Raw genomic sequence first — 25,173 nt, 5'->3', positions numbered from 1 at the left:
TTTTTGTAAGCTTTGGTTGGCAGATTAAAAAATATAATGATGCCTTAAGTTTGTTCACCGATAAATTTAGTTAGTTAAAATAGTTACCCCATTTTGTTGTACATCCATAATATTTGATGCTCATTTAAAAAATATCTCTATTTCAAAGAATAGTGCATAATGGTTTTTCGTATCAACGGTTCCCAAATAGAGATCAATAGCATCAACATGTGTAAAGAACAAAATATTTTAGATATCTTAGTTAAAGGGTGAGCAGTTGGACAGGATAAGTGTTATAGGAAATATTTTCTTACAAAAAATACCCAAATATTATAAGTTCTTTACTTCACTTTACAAAGAATAATACAAAGGTAGACACGGAACTGACTTTGTATTATAACTTACATATTAATAAATGATAAAAAAAAATAAAAAAAAAATTGTGTGCCATTTAAAGAACCGTTTTCGAGGTTCATTAACAGCCAGAAACTCAATATTGTAATATAATTGAACAAGTAACCATAAGTTACAGTAGGAAGTAAAAAATAAATGGGACTAAATCACTTATAAGATAATCATCCCTGATTGATTTGTAGGTATCGAAAATTATAAATCATGTGTTGATCATATTTTAAAGCTACAGACCAAACTTTGTAATATTCACAACTTCATAATGAACAAAACGAAGTGCAGCTCTTAAATGTGCGAATTTCTAATACACTAAGTATAATTTCTAAATTTCAATTGAAAAACAATATTAGGCTCCATAAACGGAATAGTCATTATTTAAAATAATTTAAGTCAATGCAATCTAAAGAGACTTGAATTAAGTAACCTTAAAACATTAAAAGTGCGGGTGTTAAACCGCATTGCACTAAAGTTGTTTTTTTGCACTATAATTTTCCGTTTATGTGGCCTAAAAGTGACTACGATGAAAAAAATCAGCCTTGCATTAAAGTTTAATAGTAATTCCATGTATTTTACAATTAACCGTAGATACTGAATTAATTAATAAAAAATATAATAAATATTATTAAAAGCAAAATACCCAATTTGGAGAAAGAGCTTAATTATTGCAACATAACTTGTTACAACAGATAATGAACTGTATCTATTTACATGGGTACATAAATTGTACTTAAAAAAAATCTATCCATATTATACTAGTCTAGGGAATACTTAACACTAATATAATTTATTTAGATTAAATAAAAAAAGTTTGCATTAAAAAATAGAATAATAAAAAAATGCTAGTCAACTAAAAACAACAAAAAAAAAAGACGTTTCTACCTTAAAGACTAATAGGGGGTGTTATGTAACTTCCATTTATATTTTGTAAAAATGGCTATATAAACTTTCCCACATTTCCGATTTGGGAACAAAAAAAAATCGAAACTAAGACCGATATTGTACACGACATCCCTATTTGATTCGCGAGACATACAAAATGGTAATATATTACATTCTTATGGAAAAAATCGAAAGATTTGGAATCATTTTGCGCCGATTTGAGACGCTACTTTTCCGCCGTTTTTCAGCGTTTCTTTTTTGCTCGGTGGACTCGGTGACAAACAGATGACCTCGTCGTGATCATCGCCGTTTGCTTCGGTCATATCCTCGTTACTTGTGCCGTTTTCTCTGCAAAATTAATAACATTGAAGTATATAATAGACAATAGATTTACTTATCGAGCAAATTATTTCGATTAAATTATACAATAAAATCAGTAAGAAAAAAAAGAACAATATAACAAAACGCAGAGTTGGTTTCCCTATGAAAGGTTGGCGATCCAACTGGTCCGAGAAATTGGTCTATAATTGGCCGTTTCTACTTTGTTATAGCTTGTTTATAAATTGGCACAATAATCGAACTTTTCAGGATCGAGAGTACCGACACAGAGGATGCGATACAATGTGTTTTAGGGGTCAATAAGAAATTTTGTTTGATTACTATAACTATCGGAGCCTTCATCCCTTTTCACCTTATTTTTTAAATTAAATCAAATCAAATCAAGAATGCTTTATTGTTGAATCATGCTCCTGGGCAGTTTTACGAATAAAAAGTGAAAGAATATTTGTCTTGTGGAATAGATGGAGGAATCTTGCCTTAACCAATTATCATACTTTTTATTAATTAAAATGACTTGTTTCAAGTATTGTATAAGAGTAGTGTTAGATTTTATTTATAATAAAAAGCGGCTTATATGCATTTTCACTTTAGCATTATTCATGTGATTAATGGTCTTTTTTGTAGCACAAATATTGTATACACTCGCTGTTTAGCAGAAGAACCCCAAAAACATATACTATAACGTGTAAATGGGATTCTAGTAATCCAATACATACTTATTTTGTGTTTTTATTTATTTATTTTTAATTCCTTAGAGATTAAAGTAGATTAGTTAGATGACATTTTTTTATTAAGAAGTTCAATATGTTCAAATTTTAATTTATTATCAATTTCTAAACCTAGACATATACTTCCAACAGCAGTGTTTAAAATTTGATTTTCTATATAAACTGGACCTAGAGTACACTTAAGACATAATGTTTGTTTTGGAAATATTGAAAAGTTTCTTAGTCACACCAATTGTTAATTAGCAGTAGGCCATGGTGAATAAGGTCCGTCAAAACCTCCTCATCTCTAATTATCCACAAGATAGTTTTTTCACACTATATTTCAGCATTATCTGAAAATATAGTAAACTTTCCAGAAATATTCACGTCCATGGATCCATACTGTCATTGGCATACAACAAAAATAAAATAAAATACAAATAAAATAGGTATATTTATTTTAACATTTGTATGAGACAGACTATGCCCTATTACTGAAATATGACCAAAATCAATCCACTCCTTTGCCTCTGAATCCATAAATCTTTAACTGGCGCAGCAATATCCTGAATTCTGATGACTCACATAATCAAGTGCTTTTGTTAAGTCATAGAACAGTGCCGGTGCAACCCCCGGATCATTTATTCACAGATAAAGCCTCTTTAATAGATTAAAATTAGCCTCATTAGTAGATTTGTTCTCTAGGAACCCAAATTGAACTGTGCTGAACACTTTATTTTTTAATTCAACATTGAAAACCTGCTTTCTGACTACCTTTTCCACAATCTTAGAAACAGTTGGCAGCAGAGCAACTGGTCTGTAGTTTGAAAGACTTTCTTCATCTTCTTCCTTGAATAGTGGAACTATGTGAACAACTTTCAAGAAACTTGGAAAAACATCCATAGCAAGACATATTGATAACCTCAGCCAAACAGTTGAGAGCAATTTCGGGCAGCTTACTAATAATGTTTGAAGATATCCCATCCCTAATTAAATTTCCTTATAAAATAATATTCTTAATAAATATTCCCTAAGACTATCTCTGTCTGTTGGAAAGTTTCAATTATATTATAGATATATTGTTGCCTAGCTGCTTTTATACGTTTGCCATGAACAGGTGCTTATTAAAATAGTTGACAAAAAAAATTATGAATATGGAATTTTCTTATAAAGTGAAGATCTAGTAAATTTTAATCCCTTGGTTACATAGGCTGCCCTAGTTTCTTCCTTCAATAACTAAATGCGCAGATATAAAAGATGGATTAAAAATATTGCTTAAAAGAGCACGAAATGCTTTGAGTGGTTCCTCTATCGCCAGTACATCCCACTTTGCTGAAATAGCCCTGCTAATAGCTGAAACAGTTTTAGAGAATTGATTTGGTTAAATAATTCATAGTTTGTTGTTGGGGTAAAAAATGAATATTCTAAATATGTATGTCCAGTGAGAAAGTTTCTTTTTTAGCAAATTTTTTATTACTTTTGCTAATCTTCTACCAATTTCTGTAAAGTACCGATTAACCTCATTGGCCTTCAAATTATTCATAATCTCCAGAAGACGTTAAAATCTCATTTTAATTTTAAAATTTCTTCTGGATTATATTTATTGTCTGTGCTTTACTAAAGATAATGTGATTTATTTATGTCTTAAACTATACCCTTCATCTCTTTTAACACCTTAAACCTTGGCCTTCTACTTTTCCTTGCCCAAGTAGCAAATCTCCTGGTATAATGGCTGAACTTCGGTCTTCTGAACTGAAGTTCTTCTATTTTGGCAGACAGATTCTATTTTGCTCTCGTTAAGTCCCGATTACGCTATGGTTTGCTTTTAAATGAAGATCAAAATTTTTGTTCTTAAAAACTCCAAATAAACCATCAACATCGTTTCTATCCAAATAAGTAATGTATGACTCTTCTCATATTCATATACTTGGGACGTTCTAAACGAGAGAAGCTAAAAAGGCGTAGTTTACTTTACCCGACTTCTCTAATCGATAAACTTCTAACCAGATTTATAATTATAATGTTATGAAAATGCATTCATTATTCTCATAATTTTTGTACTGTTTTATTTATATTTTATAGTTTAGGTTGGTTAGTTAAGTTTATTTAGGGTTCTAGATTTATTGCTTATTATAAATTATCAGCCAAAACAATGTAAAATATTCCAAGTATTTCCAAATTATTCTGAGGATTTTTAAAAGGGGCGGGACGGACTTTCGGTCATATCTGTGTTTGTTTATCGAACTTAAAATTGAATTTTTCTGATGTGAATATATAAAAACTTAATTTTGGCTTTAATTAGAGAGGGACTTTGACAATTAATCGAACCTACATAAATGAATCTGATGAATTGGCAGTCATTTATTCAGACTGTTTTGCCAAATAACCAGGGACGGATATAGTGTTCAACAAGTGCAAATAATCACATTCTTTTATCAGAATGGGCTCCGTTAGGGAAACGTTCCGCGCGTTTCGACCATTTTACGATGGTAAGAATCGTCCCACCGAGAGACCTATTAGCGGTATGGATGAATTTGAGTCCACTGGTTCAGTAAACAACGAAGACAACTCAACTACGTACGTCCATGAAACCCGACATCAACCGGAAACATCGCCGCTGTCCGTGAAAATGTTCAGAAGAGACAGTTGATTTCTCGTCGCTCACTCGACCTTTCTCAGACTACAACTAGAAGATACGAACGTAGATATTTCACACGAGCAATTTTAGGACATTAGGCTTACGAGAATACGCCAGAGACCATGGCAGCCCTCAAAATCAAAATAACCCACGCGTAAACTGTATGATTTATGCGGCAGAAACATGAAAAATTAAAAATTTCGGATGCAGTCCAAACGAACTGCGATGGTATCGATAGGCCTTTCAAACGAATAATTTAAATAAGAATACCATTTTTAATAATGTCTTTAATCATAACTACTATTATAATTGTTTTGTTCTCAAAATTCGGAATAAATACATCTTTATTTAGTTTTTGGATTATTATAAATGTAAATATAACTTGACATGCTTGTTTTATGGCTCTGCAACGAGTCAATTTTCCAGCACGATTTGGAGACTCGGGAAAACCGTCGGGTATGTACTCTATTTCCCGAATCGATAACTTTCACAAAATTTAATTCTTAAATGCACGATATAGCCAACGGCAAGGGGTAGGAAAGGGTTTAGGAAATGAATCTGGAGGATAGGAAAGGAAAATGAATGACCACTCGTTGACTGGGTAAAGGATGACGCGAAAGTGTAAATATAACTATAATTAAAAATAACTATGAATTTCTCCTTTGAACTTACCTTTCCCATTCCTTAATAATGTGATCTAAATTGTATCTCTTGCGATTGTTAATGAAGAAGGTGCGCACGTAATGTTCGGTCTTGTTGCCCAACATTTCTGCAATGGCTTTGAAGTCTTTACCATATTTACGGAAGCCCTAATAAGAGGATAGAAATATTGACATAACGACCTTAAATCGCATATAAAGTTTATCTTTACCTGTATAGCTAACATCAATTCATCGTTAGTCCAACGGGGATTATTTCTCTGTTTTTCTTCTGGAGGTCTTAAGTCGTCTATCGTGTCGGAGTGTTTGCGTTTAAGAGAGCTGATGGTCTGTTTGTTTTGTTGAATCTGGAATAAATTATGATTTTCAGGGGTTGATTAGGGTAAGGAATAAGAAATTAAGACATTTAAACATAGAAATCTCAAGATTCTCCGTGTAATAGAAATTAACCAGCACATTTAATTGGAAAATCATGAATGTATATACAAAGAGGCAAAACGATTGCACTAAGCTTCCTTAAAGGGGCTAGTGCGAAAATCAGTAAAGTTTCTCCAGCCGAGTAAGATAAGGTGCAACAAAAATAGCATTTAAACAGCAAACATATCTATATTATTGATAGTAAGTAGATTCTACAACTTCCATCAAGCAAAAGCTAACCATACAGAGGAGGGACAAAGACAGAGGATAATCTCAGGATTGAAATCCGTCCCTATATAGTGAAAATAAACTAATGCAAAAAAATAAAATATATCCCTGTCTCTGTCAGCTAGCTTCGCTGTACAAAAAATAGTTAATACAACAAAAAAAGACTAAAAATAGTAACTTAATTAAAAAAAAAATCGTTTGTAATCACTCTTTCTCTCTCTGTCTTTGGTCCCATCCTCTGGGATTCATCAGCTGTGTGCGGCTACCGGGAACTGTCTCGGTCCTGTTCTGCCTAAATTAATTTTCTGAAACGGCTACGGTGATCTTATAAACAGCACATGTAATAATTTGCATACTGTGTTCCATTGTTTCATTTGATTGAAATTGCAGGATGTCCCTTTCTATTAAAGATAGAACCTGTGCCACTTTTTCATCAAACTTGTGTAATCGCTCATATATGTTTAGCAAGAAGAATTCCTATTAAGTTTTTGCCTTCATAGCCAATGAAGGGTTTTGCCAAGTAAAGACGTTATCATCAAGAAAGATATTATCATTACAGTGGAAAAAGACTTTGTACCATTTCATGAAATGTATTGGTCTGAGAACTCCTAATATCATCAAGTTTTTTCTGTTCTCACCATTTGTATGCGTTAAAACATTCTTGAGTAATGCAAGGCTTCATAACAGCTTTTTAGTGCAATTTTAATCTAAAACTGTACGGCAAATAATACAGAATATTAACAGAACTTTGTCTTTGTGTTCTTTGAAAAACGCATTGGCCAGTGACCCACCATAAAATGCTTCTTATTATTGAAACATATATTACCTATGAGGTTTTTAACTTTCAAGTGAGTTGAGACTTAGACAGAGAATTCTTTATTAACTGATTTAGGTCCAAAATATTCTTTAGAGGGTATACATATTTTTCCATAATGTTGTGTGTGAAAAATGTTCCTTTCTGCGAGATCTAGTTATAGAACAAAATCGAGAATCCACTAATTATATGAATTTTAAATAAAACATTTGAAACTAAATGGAAAATAGTTTTAGATTGATTTCCGAAATTGAGAAACATGAATTCAAGAAATAAGGAATATATCCTAAAAATCTAAATCAATAAAGTCAAAAATCAAGAAAAAAATAAGTTTTTTCTTCTGAAAACTAATAACTACATTATGACAATTTATTTGTAGTTGGTTTTTTCCCGTGTTTAAACCAAACTTAATTTTTATAGTAATGGAGTTTACACACGGTGAGGATGAGGAAAAAGATGTTCAATCAAGTGCCTTTAAATAATCTGTCATCTACTTCTTTAAACTCTGAATAGGTACAGATATACAGGGGAAAAAAAGAAAAAAGTGCATTTCACAAAATCCGTTATATCTCGTTTATTATAAAAGAGAATAACGAATTTTTTAGGATGAAAGTAAGAAATAAGCGAGAATATAAAAGAGTAAAAAATTATCTAGGTATCTATGTTGAACGAAGTCACAGTCAACATTTGGTATATTGACTTTTTCCATATTCAGATTCCCTTTTCGAAATGCTCTTCAACCATGTATAACATATTTGTGTTCGATCGACATAAAAATTAACCAAATTAAGATTTCATGGTAATAAGGTATGATATTCCTATTAATTATTACTTTAAATGAATATTGATCATAAAACGAACACTGCAAACAAACAAGTAACATTTAACAATTAAATCTGGTGTTCAAATAAGTCAAAAGAACCAACCGGCAAATATACATCGTCTCGTGACTGCTTAATGCTTCACAGGATTTTCTGAAAATTTCTGTTAACAACATCTATAACAGCGTGCCTCAGCTCTTCTTCAGTTTCATATGACCTACAGTATAACACATTTTTCAGGAAACCACATGTATCAAAGTCAAGTGGTATGTCAGATTGCCCAGGTCATCTTAATTGTCGCAGATTGCCTATCCACTCGTGGAAAATTCTTTATTTAAAAATTTGATGATAATACAACGTGGTGGAGACCATTGTTTTATTGGAAGTTCTTTAAGTGCTTACGCTTATGGAACTATAAATATTGAATGTTAGCTTGTAAGAGGTTCAAATATCTCTTGGAATTTAGGTTCTCATTAAAGAAAATGTTCAATCACATGAGTACCGAAAATACCTAACCAGACATTAAATCCAAACCTAAGGACTTTAATGAACTTTTGACGTACAGACGTACGAGGTGTCTTAACCAAGCCTTGTATTAGCAAAATTAGTTTATTTTCATCAGGAAGTTTGTTTTTCTTAATCTTAGCAAAACTTCTGTAAGCTACAAGGTTTTCAGATGCTTAAACATAGTAACTAAACTTTAGCTCTACTATTTTTCGTCTTTCTCGATTTTTTCAATATTATAAATTTCTTTAGCTTCAGACAGAGAATAAGACTCCAACATATTCTATTTTTTATTATTTGAAACTCATAATTAAGTGCACACAATAAATTCTACTTTGACAATTAGCAAGGCAATTAAAAACGACAGTTTTTATTACCCTAAAATCTTAATTTTGCTAATTTTAATTATAACACAAACATGTTATACATTGTTAAAGAGTATTCATAAAGGAGAATTCGAAAATGCAAAAATTCAATATGGAGACCATAAGTAAAACAAAAGTTGACTTTTGTGTCATACAAAATAAGAAGCCTAGATAATTTTTTACTCTATTTTCAAATTAACGCCCATTTCTTAATTAGATCAAAGAAGAATATGACAGATGTTTATAAGCCCTTGATTGTCCAACTTTTTTCCCTTTTGGTCCACCATGCATCTAATGATTTCCAATATCACCATGTACATCATGTTAAAATGGACACCCTGTATATAAAACATTTTGATATTTATAATATACACTGACTGCCATGATTTTTTTAGTCATCTCTGGATGTTAGACCTAAAAGCAAACACTCACTTTCAAATGAGAAATTCTCTCTAATATCGTCATCTAAGAAGGCCATTAGTTTCAAATTTTTGATCAATTCAATATAATTTGTTTCGTATAAAAGGCCTATTCATGGTATCGGTATATTTTACTTTTAGTCCATTATCTAGTTTTGCACCTTTTATGGCACCCTTAATAGTGAAAGTTTAATTTTCACCTCGACTCTCAGAAATGTTTGATGAAAAAGTAGCACCGTACAACAAATTGGGATACAGTGTATTAAAAAAACTTAAAGACAATTTATTGTCTATAGCTTGTTGACTTAAAAAAAAAGATGTGTGCTACTTGTAAGACCACAACGGAGTACATCAACTACTCACTTGTCTCTGTAAGGAATCCAGTTCGCGTTCCATCTGCTTCAGCAGCAATGTTCCGGCGTTTCCGGACGCCATTGTGGCCAAATCGTCGTAATTGATGTGCATCCCTTTCGGAGGTTTTCCCTTCGCCCTTCCCGGACCACGTTTGCCCATCGCCGGACCGGAAGTCGGCCGGTTCGAGCCGGTACGTCTGATAAACCGCGAAAAATTCGATACGTAACATTAATTACTGAGCTCTCGGGAGGTTTCGTGAGTTTCTTTTTTGAGATTATGTGATACTGAACAAAAATGAAAAATGCGAGGAAATCGAATTACGATAATATTTATTTGACAAGCCTAATAGTAATGTAAACCATTTGAGTTAAAAAAACAATTAAACTAATTTCATAGGGAGACATGTAATCAAAGTCTATATATTTGAACAAGTCCGCTCACTCTCGAAATTCCAGGAAAGTTGTCCTCCTGCCGACGCGCTTCGTCTCGCCTAACTGACTAGACATTCAGACTAATTAAGTAAGCACGTCATCACAAAGTTGGGATAAAAATATATGACAAATAAAGGAATAGAAAATGATGTGACTAACACATTAAGATTTATTTATGGTTGGAAATTAACGATTTTGTCTACTTTAAAATTATGGGAAGTGCTGAAAACAAGGGTTATACGATCTTATTAACAAGAAACCAAAATCAAGATTGCGTCGAAAATTATTTTTGACAAATTAGGAATGCCTGTGGAAATGCCAGAAACTCCACTCCCATTCAGTTCAGCAGAGCGTTAAAAAAATTATTTGCATTGAGGTATTGCGATGAAAAGGAAGTACACTGTCTGGAAGATGCCAATAGCATTTTGCTTACCCTAACACCAGAATTAACTAAAGAGTTGATTTTTTAAAATCTAGAAACAAAAATACTGTTCCGATTTTAAATATTCAAATTAGATATTACCAAAATTTACATTCAATAGAAGGCAATGCATTAGTACGCATATGTGGATATTTATTACGTAAATGTATATTTAAGCATACATGTTCTAGGATAGGACTACGACTTTTCGCGAAAAAAAAGCTTACGAGGATAGTCTTGAGGAGCAGTTTGGGAGACTAATAGTGTCCCTTGTTTTTCAGTGTATCGAAAAAAGTTATTTAAAAAAAATGAATATTTTACCGAGTTCTATACACAGTTAAAAAAAAAGTATCAACTTGAAAATCACCCTGTATATTAATCAATTCATTGAATATGTCTAATTGCTGGTCCTATTATATAGGCCTAATTCTATTGTTAATTGTATAGAAAAATAATACTTTTTGTTTACCAAACCTGCTGCAAATACATATCTTTGATTATCACACCCCAGCTAAGTCATATGAATCTTTAACTTGTGACCACATTTTTACCTTCAAAATCATCCTCAGGAATCCCTTTATTTTAATGTTAAAAAAAAACAAATTTTTCAGTCGTTCTTAAGTTATGTTCAATTATGTCTTCTAATGAACAAAAATCATGATGATGGGTATATGGGTTCAAAATCTTCAAATTTGGTGCCTGTTGCACGTTGGTTGGAAAAAACAGTCCCTATAGTAGTATACCCCCTATAATAGTTCAATATATGAATTTTTAAAAAAAATTTTTCCTATTCAGTATGAAAATTATTTTAAAAAATTCCACGTTTCAGCCCTCAAATCCATCATCAGGAAAAAAGTATTTTAAATTGGCTCTTCAGATAATGCAAATAATATTGCTAAAAATAATTCTTAACAAACCATATTCATACCTTACTCAAGAAATTTATAATGAAACCTATATCGATATAAGAACTACAGGGTGTTTCAGAACTATGGGATCAAACTTCTGGGGGTTGTTCAGTTCACTGTTAGTAATTTCAAAATTATTTGGGGAAAAACAAACATTACCTAAATTCTTTAAAGTAAGTTGAACATGAAAATTGTACTCTTTCATTTATTTCTTCCCACGCAGATGCTTGCTTCTAGGGAAATGTAACTATAAAATTCGGATTCTACTATTATAATGATTTGTGTTGCTGATTGAATAAATTTGATCTGATTATTTTTAAAAGAAAATTTAAAGTTCACATCATTTTAAGATTATTATTAAATCTTCGATTTTTTCAGTGCTCCTAAACAATCTATGTTATCAGGGCAATTCTATTAAATTAATACATTCAGCTAACAATTAGTTAGAAAATTGGACTTTCCAAATGCCATTTTTCAATTTTTGTTCAGCGAAAATGTAACTCAATTACCTCCAGTGCTGGTAGCAGCTGTTACACACTTGCCCCTTGGGGCTTCGATGGGCAATGGAACAAATTACACCACAATTTGAACAGGAACCACGTTCACCCTACGCATATAACGGTAAAAAAAATGAGCGCAGTTATAATAATTACCCGTTACTATACAATGCTGTAATCAGTTAGTTCAAACTATTTTACACAGATTTCTGCAAAAGTATGAAAACTGCATCTCTTACCTTATTGTCGTCGTGATCGGATTCTTCGTTAGAAGCATGATCGACACCTTCCTCTCCATCTTCTTTGGGAGCGTTCAGTTTTTTCGCTTGTTTATCCATTAAACTGGTGCGAGATCTCGTTTTTTTCCAACTGTAATAATACTTTACGAGGCTAGCAATACTTTTATCTGGTAACTGAAAAATAAAGAAGCCTTGTTTAACTTAATGCTCCATATTGTGAAACGGAAAACATACCATTTGCCTTATTCTGTGAAAGCTTTTGCCATGAAACTGGAAAGCCTGCTCAAATAGGACCTTATCTTCCACAGACCACTCATCGGGAAACGGTGTGAAGTTTGCCAGATCCAAAACTGCCCTATCTAAGTCATGTTTGTGCCAGAAGAGCATGCCTAATGCTTGTTCTCCATTGTAGCCATACTTGTCCTTAGCCAGGATTATATAATCTTCCACTGTTGGAATTATTTGGTATTGAGATGAGAGTTTGGATTAAAGGTCTAATTGTTTTTAGAACTCACGTTTTGAATCTGGAATAGCCTCTGTCGGTGACCAAACTAAAAGTGCTCTGTCTGCTAATAATTCAGGTTTTCTCTGCTCCTCTGGTTGCAATTCCGGACATGTTGCTTGATAATCTCTTCCAACTCGGATTTTGTCAACTGGAACTAAGAAGGGTTTTATAAAATACCATGTATTAACATATGTACAATAGTATGATATTATATTGTTTTAAATATTATCTGTAAGTGAAACTTCTTGGCTTTTTTTATTTTCTACAGAGCATTTAGAGCTAATGACTATGAAAGTCGTCATTCAATTAAACAAAAGTTATTCTTATACCTAATTATCACCACTAACGAAATATTATCATTGTATTAAAACAAACACTGTAATAAAACTTAGTAAATTTAAATACCACCTACATAATTGATTAATTAAACGCATCCCAATTTATAACAACTCATTATAGTTTCTACGTAAAGAGATAATACTACAATTTTATAACCTACACTTAAAGAGTTATAGATCATTACAGCCATATAATTGATACACAACTCCTTTGAAAAAGAGGAGTCTTGTGTCGAGGCATATTAAGGCGATTTTGATGTCTAACAGTTCGATCATGAGTAGCAAAAATGAATTTTTCAGGAAGATATAAGGGAATCGAGGATCTTATCAATTTTATAAGAAAAAACTAAAAAATTTAGATCCACTGTATATTGCACTCTAAGCTGCTTTAAGTCATTGATTTTTTGGGAGATATGGACATATTTTCTTTGTTGAGGTTTCATATTATTTGGTAAATGCTAATTAACTTTCAAATCTGGAAACAGATTTTCACCATCACACAATTAAACCATTTGTGACCAAAATCTCTTCAACATCAAATGTCCTGCCTCCCAATGTCTACAATAAACTTAACAGTAGATAACACAAGAAGTCTCAACTTTAAACATTTTATAAAAGTTCTCAGATTATCTTGCGGAAAACGCCATTCAAATATTTTTGATTTAATTACTGCTCCCAGTTTCGTATTTCTAAAGGACCTATTTAAAGGGAATTTGAAATGAAAAAGTACAATTTTTAGGTAAATTTCGATGAAAAATACTACCTAATTGGGTATCTAAGAGGTTGTTTGTGTATTTTCTCCATATTTTAATCACGACAAAAATCTAGGATTAGCATAATTTATAACAGTTTCTCATCCTCGCTCTTTTCATGGATCGAGCGTAAAATGGTTTTTGAAGATAGAAGGCGCGCTAGGAAGACATGGTTTATTGTGGGCAGAGATCGCACAAATAAGTCATTAAATTTATGGAAATGATATTTCCTTGCATAAAAAGTTACTATAAATAACTTATAGGGAAATAATTACAAGAGAAAAAGTGAAGATATATAAAAAAGAAGAAATACCAGTGCCCTCGTCTTCGCTGCTCCAGCCGGGGGGTGCGTATTCGTTTGCACTAGGTCCCTTACTCTTATGGTCATTTTTTAAATTTTGGCTTCTCTTCTCTAAGACCATCTCTAATCAACTATTCTGAACACTTATTTACAGCTTACACAACACTAACTCACAGTCCTCATTAATGTACACTAACATAGACACTGACCGAACAGAGACTTAACATCGGTCGAGCGTCGTGTTATCTCGAGTACCGAAAATGGTTTTATGGGGGTAGAGGGCGCAGTACCAAGAAATGGGTTGAAATTCCCAATTGGCTGAAAGGATCGTAAAATTATTAAAGCCTTTCAATTACGTGTCAAAATTCGTGGAAATTCGTTTATTTAATTAGACTCTGCAGGTTAAATATGATTATAATGACAGAGCTATTATAAGTAATGCATTAATAGTAGTATAGTTAATGAAGAAATGCGATATCATTATAAGAAATAAATACTAGTGGCGTCGTCCTTGCTGCTCCAGCCTGGTGATATGATGCCATATTTAAAATCTTTGCTTTTCTTTGCTACCACCATCTCTAATGGACACACTCATTACGCTAATTCATAGCCTACTTTAATATATACTTACAGATACACTAAGCAAACTGAGATTTACCAACGATCGATCGTTGTTTTGCCTTGAGTACCGCAAATGGTTTTATGGGGGTAGAGGACACAGTACTGAGAAATTTTTTAATACGAAAAGGGATCACAATAATAAGATCACTTAATAATCAGTAAAACTATCATAAAATTAATAAATTCCGTCAATTATCTTTCGAAATTCGTGGAAATGCATTAACAAAATCGGACCCAGCACGCTAAATATCATTATAACAAAGCAATTATATGAAAGTTCATAAGAAATTAAGATAAATAATTTTTTGAGAGGATTTTATAAAGCTACAGATAGTGTTGTCAAGAACATCATAAACACTTTCCTATGAGAAAATATTACTAAAAGATAGTGAAATAACATTTTACTTATTGTGTTTTATCACTTTTATATTAGTATAATGACTTTTTGTGTACCTAACTTCCTATTTTTTTTTAAATAAATAAATAAAATCCATCTATTTACCAAAATAAACAATTTATACAGAAATACTAAACTATTATAGGAAAAAAATCAAAATAAATACCACTGTCATCTCCTCTGCTTGATCAAAGTGGCCCATTCGGACTAGGGCTCCTAGATCCCTTTTTAAAATTTGTGTATACATTATTATGCAACACCATCGCTAACTGACTCTTTAGAACGTCTTGGAGGATCTTCAAAATGCCTCAAGATTAAACTTAAAAGCCTAAAACTATACCTTATTTTTCATACTTCATGTACAACACAGCCTAGAGAGTATATTCACAGAGACTCTGAGATCTCTCCTCGACCGAGCGTCTTTTAGTCTTAAGTACCAAAAACCGTATAATAGGACTAGGGATAATTAATAATAATATAGCTTAATTGGTTGAGAGCAACGTCAAATCATTTCCTTTAAATTATAGGTAGAAATTCCTTTTGTGATAAACTCAAAAAATATGGAATCCTTTGAAATGAGTTATATTTAATACATAGAAAATCGGACCTAGCATTTTAAAAATGATTATATTGACAGAAGGATCATAGGTAGTGCATTAATAGCATGTGAAGATATAAGTTTAGTTCAGTTCTCACTGTAGTAATTTTAATGCATGTTCACAGAGACAGTGAGCAAACTTGGATTTTTATCGGTCGACCGTCGTTTTACCTGCCTAAGTACCAAGAAATGGTTTAATGAGGGTCGAAGGGTGTACTCTCCAGAAATGGTTTATTAGGCTAGGAGACCACTAAAGTGGTTTAACAGACCACGTTTTCAAGTAATGTATTTTCAGCAGTAGATTTATTATTTCAGCATAAAAATTCAAAAAGCAAAGAACTTAAAATAGTTTGCATAGAAATGTGTTTTATATAGAATTCTTCATTCAAATTAATAATGCTTATTTGTAGCCCTTTAAATAACCAATAGAAAGCCTTCTGATCTTTATCAATTCACATGTTAAACTATTGAAAGTTATATACATATATTTTAAAAACACTTATAGATTAGTAATTATTTAGTGATTTTTTACTTAACTAGATCTTGGAACTAACGGCAAATTAAGGATTTGAATGAGCCTTACACTGATGGAAATAACCTTCAAATCCTGCCATTAAAATTATTAAATCCTGGTGTTACAATTGCTTGGCGCCAACAAACATGGCTTTATTATGAATTGTGTTATTTTTAAGAAAATATAAAATACCTTGATTGGCCAGACCCTAGAATCGTTAGCCATATCGAAGATAAGACTCCGTTAAAAATTTAAGGGATAATTGGTTGGAATCAAACAATTTTTTGAAATTCCTGTCTTTCAAATTTTAAATGTCTCTTTTCTGACTATCATTGGCAAAGTTTGTAAACTCTCACGAGATGTTTATATGGATATAATCAATAACATAAATGAGAAAGCGAATATGTAAAAGAATGAACTCCATAGTTAAATTCCAAAGCAAAAAGATTTAAATAAAAAGGGGAAAGATCTAAAAGTAATATCATTCAAATTATCTAAGGGTTATGAGATTAAATGTAGGAAGATTAAAGTTCTTCAATGACCAAATTTATGAAAATTACTATAAACTAGATAAGTTTTTCTTGGATCATAAATTAGTGCGTTTCTTTATATAAAAATACTCAAATCAAATCGTTTATTTCCATTGACATCATAACAATGTATAGGAATTGTCAATAAAAAACTACAATGCTAATAAAGATAGTATAAAATTACAAAAATATGAAAGAAAACAAATTTAACTAAATTTAGTCAATAAATCTACAGTTAAAGAACTCTGTCAACGAGTAAAAAAAGGACAGTCAGCTAACATAGTCTTAAGAGCCTTCTTAAAAGTTGGAAAAGTCTTAGCTCTCTTTACTCTACATGGGAGACGATTAAAAATTTTGAGAGATGTAATTTCCGGACCATCCTGTACCTGCGACAACCGGGTAAAAGGGATGTATAATTTATCTGAATTCCAATTTTTAAAAAAATTAAGATCTCCAGATCTCATGTGGTTGGAAAGAGTTTTATGTACTTGACATGCGCACTCCAAGATATAGATGTTAATTAAAGTTAGGATTTTTTCTTTTTTAAAAGTACCACGGCAGGTTTCTCTGAAGGAACACTAAACATCGTACGTACCATGCGCTTTTGATTAACAATGTTTAATGTCAGCAATGTCCTTAAATAACAAAACATAAAAAAAGAGAACTTGAGAAGATTCCAATCCTGCTGTATGTCCCACATATTCTGCATATTTTTCAAACAAAAGTTAAACGTAAGAATATTTTGCTATCATGTCGTAAGAATAACAAAGATTTTGTTAATAAACATTAATAATCATTTTCTAATACAGCACAGAACTCGAGCAAACAAACAATTTATTACCAGAATATGAAAGGCCTAAAGACCAACACTCTAGACTTTAAAAATACACTTCCTGTTGGGATTTCATCAACATGGGTTCTTGCCCAAAAAATCAACTTTTATGAATCTTACCTCATCCTGTCAATATGTCCATGAAGGTATTAATGGAAAATCCCAGGTTGATGTTACCTATACAGATATGGAGTATTTGATATAGTGAGACAGTGTACAATCAAAAAATCTTTGTCAGAATTAGATGTATCTTCTTCTATTACTTGCCTAATTCAGCCATAGGTTTCAATATTTTGAAATTCAAGGCTCCAAGTCATGTATCTTTAAAAGTACTTCTGGTGTTCCACAGGGAGCCAATCTTGGACCTCTCTTGTTTTTGGCTGCTGTCAACACTCTGAGTTGCAATATTAAAACTGCAAGGGGATTATTATTTGCTAACGATTTCAAGTGCTTGCTTTAGATTCAGCCACAGAATGATTGTTAGGCGTCGATTTTGTGGTGTTGCGAGCTGATGCGAATTAAATAGCTTCAGATTAAATGTCGGTCAGTCTGCTTGTATGTCATTCACCCAAAATAGTAATCCCATAATTTTAAATTACACCTTAAATAGTGAACAACTTGAAAAAGTTCCTCAACAAAGGGATCTAGAATTAATTTTTGATCCAACTCTTTGAGTTTCTAAACATATTTTATCTAAAGTAGAAAATGCTCAAAAAAATTCCGGATTTATTGTTAGAACCATCAAGGAGCTAAGTGTTGAAGTGAGTATCCATCTTTTGGATATCATTTCATGATTTACCAATCGTGGAACAAGGGTCCATTACTTGGTGTCTGATGACAAAATTAATGAGAATTCTAGTAGAATCTCTCTTAAATTATGGTATAATTGTAGTGCCTGCAGACCAACTTTATTAAACTTAATACCTACAAGATATGGACTTTTCAGGTTGTCAGCAGCACATTTTTTTTGTGAAGCCAAGAATATGTAATATTCTACCTATGCATTGCAGAACTATACATTGAAAGAAACTTTTCAATATTAGTGTAGTTAAATGCATCAGAAATTCATGATTATTTCTCATAATTGTTATAGTTGCATAAATAATTTTTATTATCTTTCTACTTCATGCAATATAGCCAACTTCATTAAAGTGATAGAAATGATTGGAATTATTGAACTTTATCTGAGACTGTCTAGACGCAAATATGATAATATATGAGACACCACATACTAAATTCTTAGGAATTACTATTGACTTGAAATGGACTGAATATGTACAAGATATGACAAATAAGCTATTATGGTTAATTTACAACTTTCATCTGATATACAGCATTTTACCTCAAAAAATCTTAATTATGATCTATAAATCACTTCTAGAATCTATATTAAGATATGCTATTATTGCCTTGCACTTTCCTACAATGCTCTAAATCAATTAAGCATTATTCAGAATTAATTATTGAAAATCATTAAAAAAAAGATAGTTTCAAACAAATGAATTATACAATAAATGCAACTTGAACGTTAGAAGTCTGTATTTTTTCAGCAATTACATATTCTGTTTTAAGAAGACAAAAAGTCATGCACCATACAACACTAGGGAAATTTTTAATAATATGCTATTTGTCCTATTTATGAGTCAATGGAAACCAAAGATAGAAATACAAAAACTATTGTCAATATGTTAATTACCACAAAATTTTTATTTCTAAAAAAATAAATATATTATTGAATACTTTGTCAGATTGTTCATAAACTTTAATTACATCATATTTATGAGTATGCCTATTGATTTTCTGTGTAAAAGATAAATTTGAAAACTGTTCTTAATATTTTGTCAAATTGGATATTTATGATTATTTTTATTTTTCACTATACAAGTACAGTAAAAATTCTCCCATAGATTTGAGTTTGTTATATTATGAAGAATTATTACCTATGGTACTTCTTTTGGATATCTTGGATAACTTTAAAGTAGCTTGCAAAATACTGCTGTTATATTGTTAAATTATGTAATAGCATATCCTATCATTAATCTGTGATAATGATCATTTGTTGCAGGTTTTTGATAGACTATCTCTGAGTAAGAGAAAAATTATAATATTTTTGCGCACTCTTTTCAAAATACTGAAAAACAAATTAGATTGTCCTGAGATTCTTAGTTAGTTACCTTTGGCTTCAAACAAAATTAACACTCGCTATCCATTAGTTTTTTATCTAGCTTATCCACAACCCAACCTTTATAATACTTCTTCCATTTATAAACTTTATCACATTTATTCAACTAGTGTGAATCAGTTTAAAAAAATAATACTAAATAAACTAAAACAGAACTGAACTGGTCAGTGAGTATTTGTTATTGTATTATTATTTAATTATTTATTACAGTCCTTTTTATGCTATATTAAGTTACGTATATTTATGTAGGTACATATGTTAAGTTAGTATTTGTGTAAGTGACCTTGTAGCTGCTGATACTTGTAAAATAAATAAATAAAAAAATTACAATGCACTATTTGGTTAACAAGGCAGGCCTGATTATGATTTCAGAAGGTTCTGTTCATTTACACTATATATAGAAAAATGTATAAAAATAGTTTTTATGCTATTTCTCGCTAACAAGATTTTGATCCAGCTACAATTTAACCAATGTGATATAGTTTCCTGCCAATATGTGTGCATCCCAGATTTTTCATCATTTCTGATATTAATAATTTTTTTTTTTAAGTATATATGCATTTCTATGTCTGTATGGTTTTTATTTAAGACTTGTTCTACAAAAAATGTAAATTTCTTCATACAATAAGACTATTGACATTCAAATTCAAATTCAAAAATTGCTTTATTGTTATAAACCTAAAAGTTGTGAACAAAGCTGTAAAAAAGAGAAAATAGTGGAAATATTTATAAAACAAAATAAGGAAACATTACAGGTAAAGGTTTTAAAACTTATAAAATACATGTATCAAAACTAGTCAGTGAATAACAATAATAAAAATAAAATATAAAACAAAACAATGTATCTGCCGTAAAATTCATCCAATGAGTAAAAAGCTTCACTTTGTAAAAATGTCTTTAATTTTTCCCTAAATTTACGGTCACATTCAGTATTCCTCAAATTAAGAGGTGAATTATTAAAAAGCTTCCTGCCGCTGTATACAAATGAGGCCCTACAAATGAGGCCCTACCCTCTCAGTTCTTGGAATAGGAAGAGGCTGAGAAAATGTGTTATGAAGATTGTACTCAGATGGAAAATTAAGCTCATGTTTGTATTTCTTATAAACTATACAAGCTGTTTCCATTATAAATAAGGAGGGCAAGGTTAGGATGGAATGCCTCAGAAAAAAAAGTGCGAATAGGAACACGGCACATATAGTGAATTACCTTCTTCTGGATAACAAATAAAGAATTAAACAGATATTGGGAACAAACTCCCTAGAAGACAATTCCATACCTAAGATGTAAGCTTTTTTGGCTACGACAAAGCTAAGGGAATTAGCAATTATTACTCTAATAGCATAACAGTGAGAATTTTTTTTGCAAGTAAGAGATGTGGTCTTCAAATTTTAAAAGCTTATCGATTGTCACACCCAAAAATTTTCTTGTAACAAATGGACTGATTGAATTATTATGCAAAGTAACTGCATCTAGATCACACCTAAAAAATAGAATTTTAGTTTTAGAGATGCTAAAAGCTAACTTGTTAGCATCACACCACAAGAGTTAGATCCCTGTGAATGGCAACTCTCATTTTTTCAGGATCAGTATCATGCCAAAGTAGTGTAATATCAGTGGTTGGCAAAAAGTGAAAACTTTCCAGAAAGAGGGGATGCCAAAGGCAGATCATTTACGTATAACAAGAAGCAAAATGGGGCCAAGGACAGAGCCATAGGAAACACCAGCATCAATGAATAGCTTACCAGACTTCATGTCACTAAAGAGCACTCTCTGAGTTCTACCCGAAAGATAGGACCAAAACCAGTTAATAGCAACTCCCCTGAAACCATAGATCAAAAGCCATTGCACACAATCAAAATCCTTGGATAAGCCCAGAATTCAACCCCAAGTAGAGGCTCTCCAAGAGGTTGAAAATAGCATTGCTCGTGCCAACTATCTCCCGAAGACTGTTAAGGTCACCTCCCTTGTACAATGGAATTACCAAAGCCTCTTTAAGAGAATAAGGAAAAGATCAGGATGAAAGAGAAATATTGATTACTTCAGAAAGTAAGGTTTGTGGCAATGCAGCAAGTACTCTCACTGAAACTCCATCTGACCCACCAGAATTCTTACTCTTTATGTTACGCAGGACAGCTTCAAACTCATTTGGATCTGTAGGTCCAAGAAAAAATTTTTCAGGGACTTGAATGCTAGTAAGATAAGAGACTGGATTGACATTACACTGGGACAAACCCTCAGAGAGAATTTTCCCAAGGTTAAGTCCATGCTGGCCAACAATCAACATGGCTTTGTTTCTGGTCACTCATGTACTACAAACCTAGCATTCTTCTCTCAGCTTGTGTGCAAAGCACTTGATGATAGAGGTCAAATCGATGTTATCTACACAGACTTTCAAAAGGCTTTTGACTAGATTGACCACTTCATCCTATTAAATAAGCTTGAACTCCAGTTTGGATTCTCCGATCATATGCCGTTAGCATATGCTGATGACCTAATGCTTTTCCATAGGATTGACTCTATAGCAGATTGTGGTCAACTGCAAGAGAACATCAATACTGTACACAATTGGTGCACTTTGAACCAGCTTAACCTTAATGTTTCCAAGTGTAATGTGGCCAGCTACTTTCGAATCAAAAGTCCAGTTTTCTTTAATTACTCAGTTAATGGAGAGTCTCTGGCAAGGTCTACCTGCTTTAAGGATCTTGGAGTCACCTTTGACCAAAAATTTTCTTTTATCCCTCACATTGAAGATACTGTTTCTAGAACTACTCGCATGCTGGGCTTTATTTATAGAAATTGCAAACTTTTTTCGAACACTGCCACTGCCAAAACTCTCTACTATGCATTTGTTAGATCCAGGCTGGACTACAGCTTCCTTATTTGGTCTCCCATTTACAACCAGCACATTCACCTATTAGAATCAGTCCAATGGCGATTCCTTAAATGTTTGGCATTTAAGGATGATGGAGTCTATCCTCCAAGAGAATCTGACCATAACCTGCTGCTCTCTAGATATACTGAATGGTCACTTGCGAAGAGGAGAGAAATGCATTCGGTGAAATTCTTGTTTAATTTACTTAACCATAAAATTGACTGCCCATCCCTTTTGCAAAGGATTTGCTTTCATATACCACACCCAGGATCTAGACAGTGTCCAGCTTTTAACTTGGACACAGCCAGGTCCAACATTCTGTACCAGAGTCCTATTCACTTTATGTGTCAAAACTTTAACACTATTACTGATTCTTGTGACATTCACCATGACAATTTGGCACTTATTTTGAGTCACCTGTGTATGGTTGGTGGGGGAGGCTAGGTTATTTAGTTTTTAGTTTGAATACATTTGTTTACTCATTTTTTTTTCTGCTCTTTTGATTTAAATTAATTCTTGATTCGTATCCTAATTTAGTGTTGATTTTTTATTATTTATTTTCTCAAACTCACTACTTTTTTTTTATTATATAGCAATTCTTTTATAGTTTAGTTGCATGAATATAAAACAGTTCATGCATTTGTACTTGTACATTTACATATTTAATTGATTTTCCTGTAACTGGGTATATGTAACCTGTTGGAAATAAAGCTTATTATTATTATTATTACTATAATAAGTGTTGAGGGACTCAGCTGTTAAAGCTTCAGAAACAGGATCACATTGTACAACACCATGTTGTTAACAATTTTCCAAGTCTCCCTAGATTTGTTGGATGATTGTCCAATTCTTTTAGAGTAATAAAAGTTTGTCAGCCTAATAGAGTTTCTGTAAATCCCGTGGTACTTATTAACATAAGACCCAAAATGTGCAATACCAATTGCAAATTTTCTAATGTAATGCAATGTTCTGAGATTTTTAACCGAAGTTAGCAGTTATTTACTGTACCAAGGTTTTCTTTTTTTTTCTTAATTTTAACCAAGGGGAAGGCTAAATCAAAAACCTTTACCAACTTAGGGTGAAATTCTAAAAGGGGTTCATTACTATTCTCTAACATTAAATATTAATGGATCATTCACTTTGTTGATGATACCTCATCAGTCTTATGGTTTGGAATGGATAGCAACATATTACTGAATACTATCAATTATGATGTTAAAGCAAAAATGGAGTGGTGCAATATCAACAGGTTTATATTCAATATTCGAAAAACCAATATCTATAAATGTTCACTTATAAACGAAGCCTTAAACAATGTTCCAATAAATAAACAAGAAAGCTATAAGTTTTTGGGACTGTTCATTGATATCAAGTTCAATTTTGATGATTACCTACAGACCTTGTGAAAAAAGATTGCATCAGCTGCCATAAGGCATGAAATTTCTAGGCAGGTATATTTTGCAGTAATTGAATCCCAGTTAAGGTATGGGAGTACAATTTGCAAGCAGCCAATTCATGCAGTAAAATTTGTATCCTCCAAACATTTTTTATGTTTTTGACTTGACTAGTTATAGAGCCTTAGCTTATTGTAACTTATAAAGAATTTACTTAAAAGAAATCTCACATAAAAATGCACCTTTTTTAATACCCAGATAACAATTAATTAAGGGCATTGCCAATATGACTAATAGGGGGTGTGTATGCAATGGGGTGCAATATAACCTCTTTTCCCCACACTCATTTAAATAATCCCAAAACACAAAAAATATCTGAAACAGCAAATAAAGAAATTATTGTAAGGACAAATAAACATTAAATATACCAGTGCTCTCGTCCTCGCTGGTCGAGTCAGGTTGTACGTGCCCATTCGGACTCGGCCCCTGACTCCTACGGCCATTTCGTGGATTTTCATTCTTCTCCGCTAAAACCATTTCTAATCGACGCTTCAGTATGTCGCCGAGTGTCTTTAAAGTGCCCCAAGAGTTAACGTAAGGCTTCAAATCTCCTCACTTAGAAACACTTATGTCAAAAACAAATTTCCAGAGTACACTAACTCACTCACAGTGCTTGTATTTGGTATACTTTAATGTATACTCACAGAGACACTCAGTGAACGGGGTTTTTGCATCGGCCAACCTTCGTTTTCCCTTAAGTACGGCAAAATGATTCAATGAGGCTAGAGGGCGCACTAATAAGGTCACTAAATTGGTTAACACGACCACGTTTCTAAACCTTATTTAGTTTTCCTTCAATTATTTAATTATGCGCGGAAATCCCAGTGAAATCGCCAGCGTATTTATAGAAAAAACGCCTTTAGGACATAAATATTAAAAAAAAAGACTTAAATCTGATTGGTAAACGTCTTTTTTTGTGATCACGTCCCACGACTCTTGCTCAACACGAGATGGCGCTGATGTTCGTTTGTCTTTATTTAAGACCAGTCACGTCGCAATATCAAAAAGTGGAATTCATTGTAAATGCCTGTTATAGAGAAATGAATATTAAACATACTTTTAATTACTCTATGATGCCTGTAAGCGTATATTTGCAATGAATTCCACTTTTTACAATGAAATGTCTTTTCAAGGTCAAACGCTTTATTATAATTTTAACGTGAAGATATATGGTGCATGAATTTTCTTTTCTTTTATATCACTTAAGATTAAGTCTTTATTATTTTTAATCTTCAGTAATTGAAAAG

The 25,173-nt window shown here is 32.1% G+C and overlaps 1 protein-coding gene across 1 annotated transcript; it reads right to left on the bottom strand.

Moving 5' to 3' along the window:
* Positions 1-307: 307 nt before the first annotated feature.
* Positions 308-24,859, bottom strand: LOC126737675 (REST corepressor 2). The gene is made up of 9 exons (XM_050442670.1): positions 24,295-24,859; positions 12,546-12,689; positions 12,265-12,479; positions 12,031-12,204; positions 11,804-11,901; positions 9,544-9,730; positions 5,825-5,959; positions 5,626-5,762; positions 308-1,617 (listed from the first exon to the last, which is right to left on the bottom strand). Exons 1-9 carry the CDS (start codon positions 24,401-24,403, stop codon positions 1,473-1,475), a joined length of 1,344 nt encoding a protein of 447 aa, XP_050298627.1. The 5' UTR covers positions 24,404-24,859; the 3' UTR covers positions 308-1,472.
* Positions 24,860-25,173: the final 314 nt, after the last annotated feature.

This window comes from Anthonomus grandis, chromosome 6 (genome assembly GCF_022605725.1).
Source record: "Anthonomus grandis grandis chromosome 6, icAntGran1.3, whole genome shotgun sequence".
In the NCBI taxonomy this organism is placed as follows: Eukaryota; Metazoa; Arthropoda; class Insecta; order Coleoptera; family Curculionidae; genus Anthonomus; species Anthonomus grandis.
Note: the sequence above shows the minus strand (reverse complement) of the source record. Positions and strands in the feature narration are given on the sequence as shown.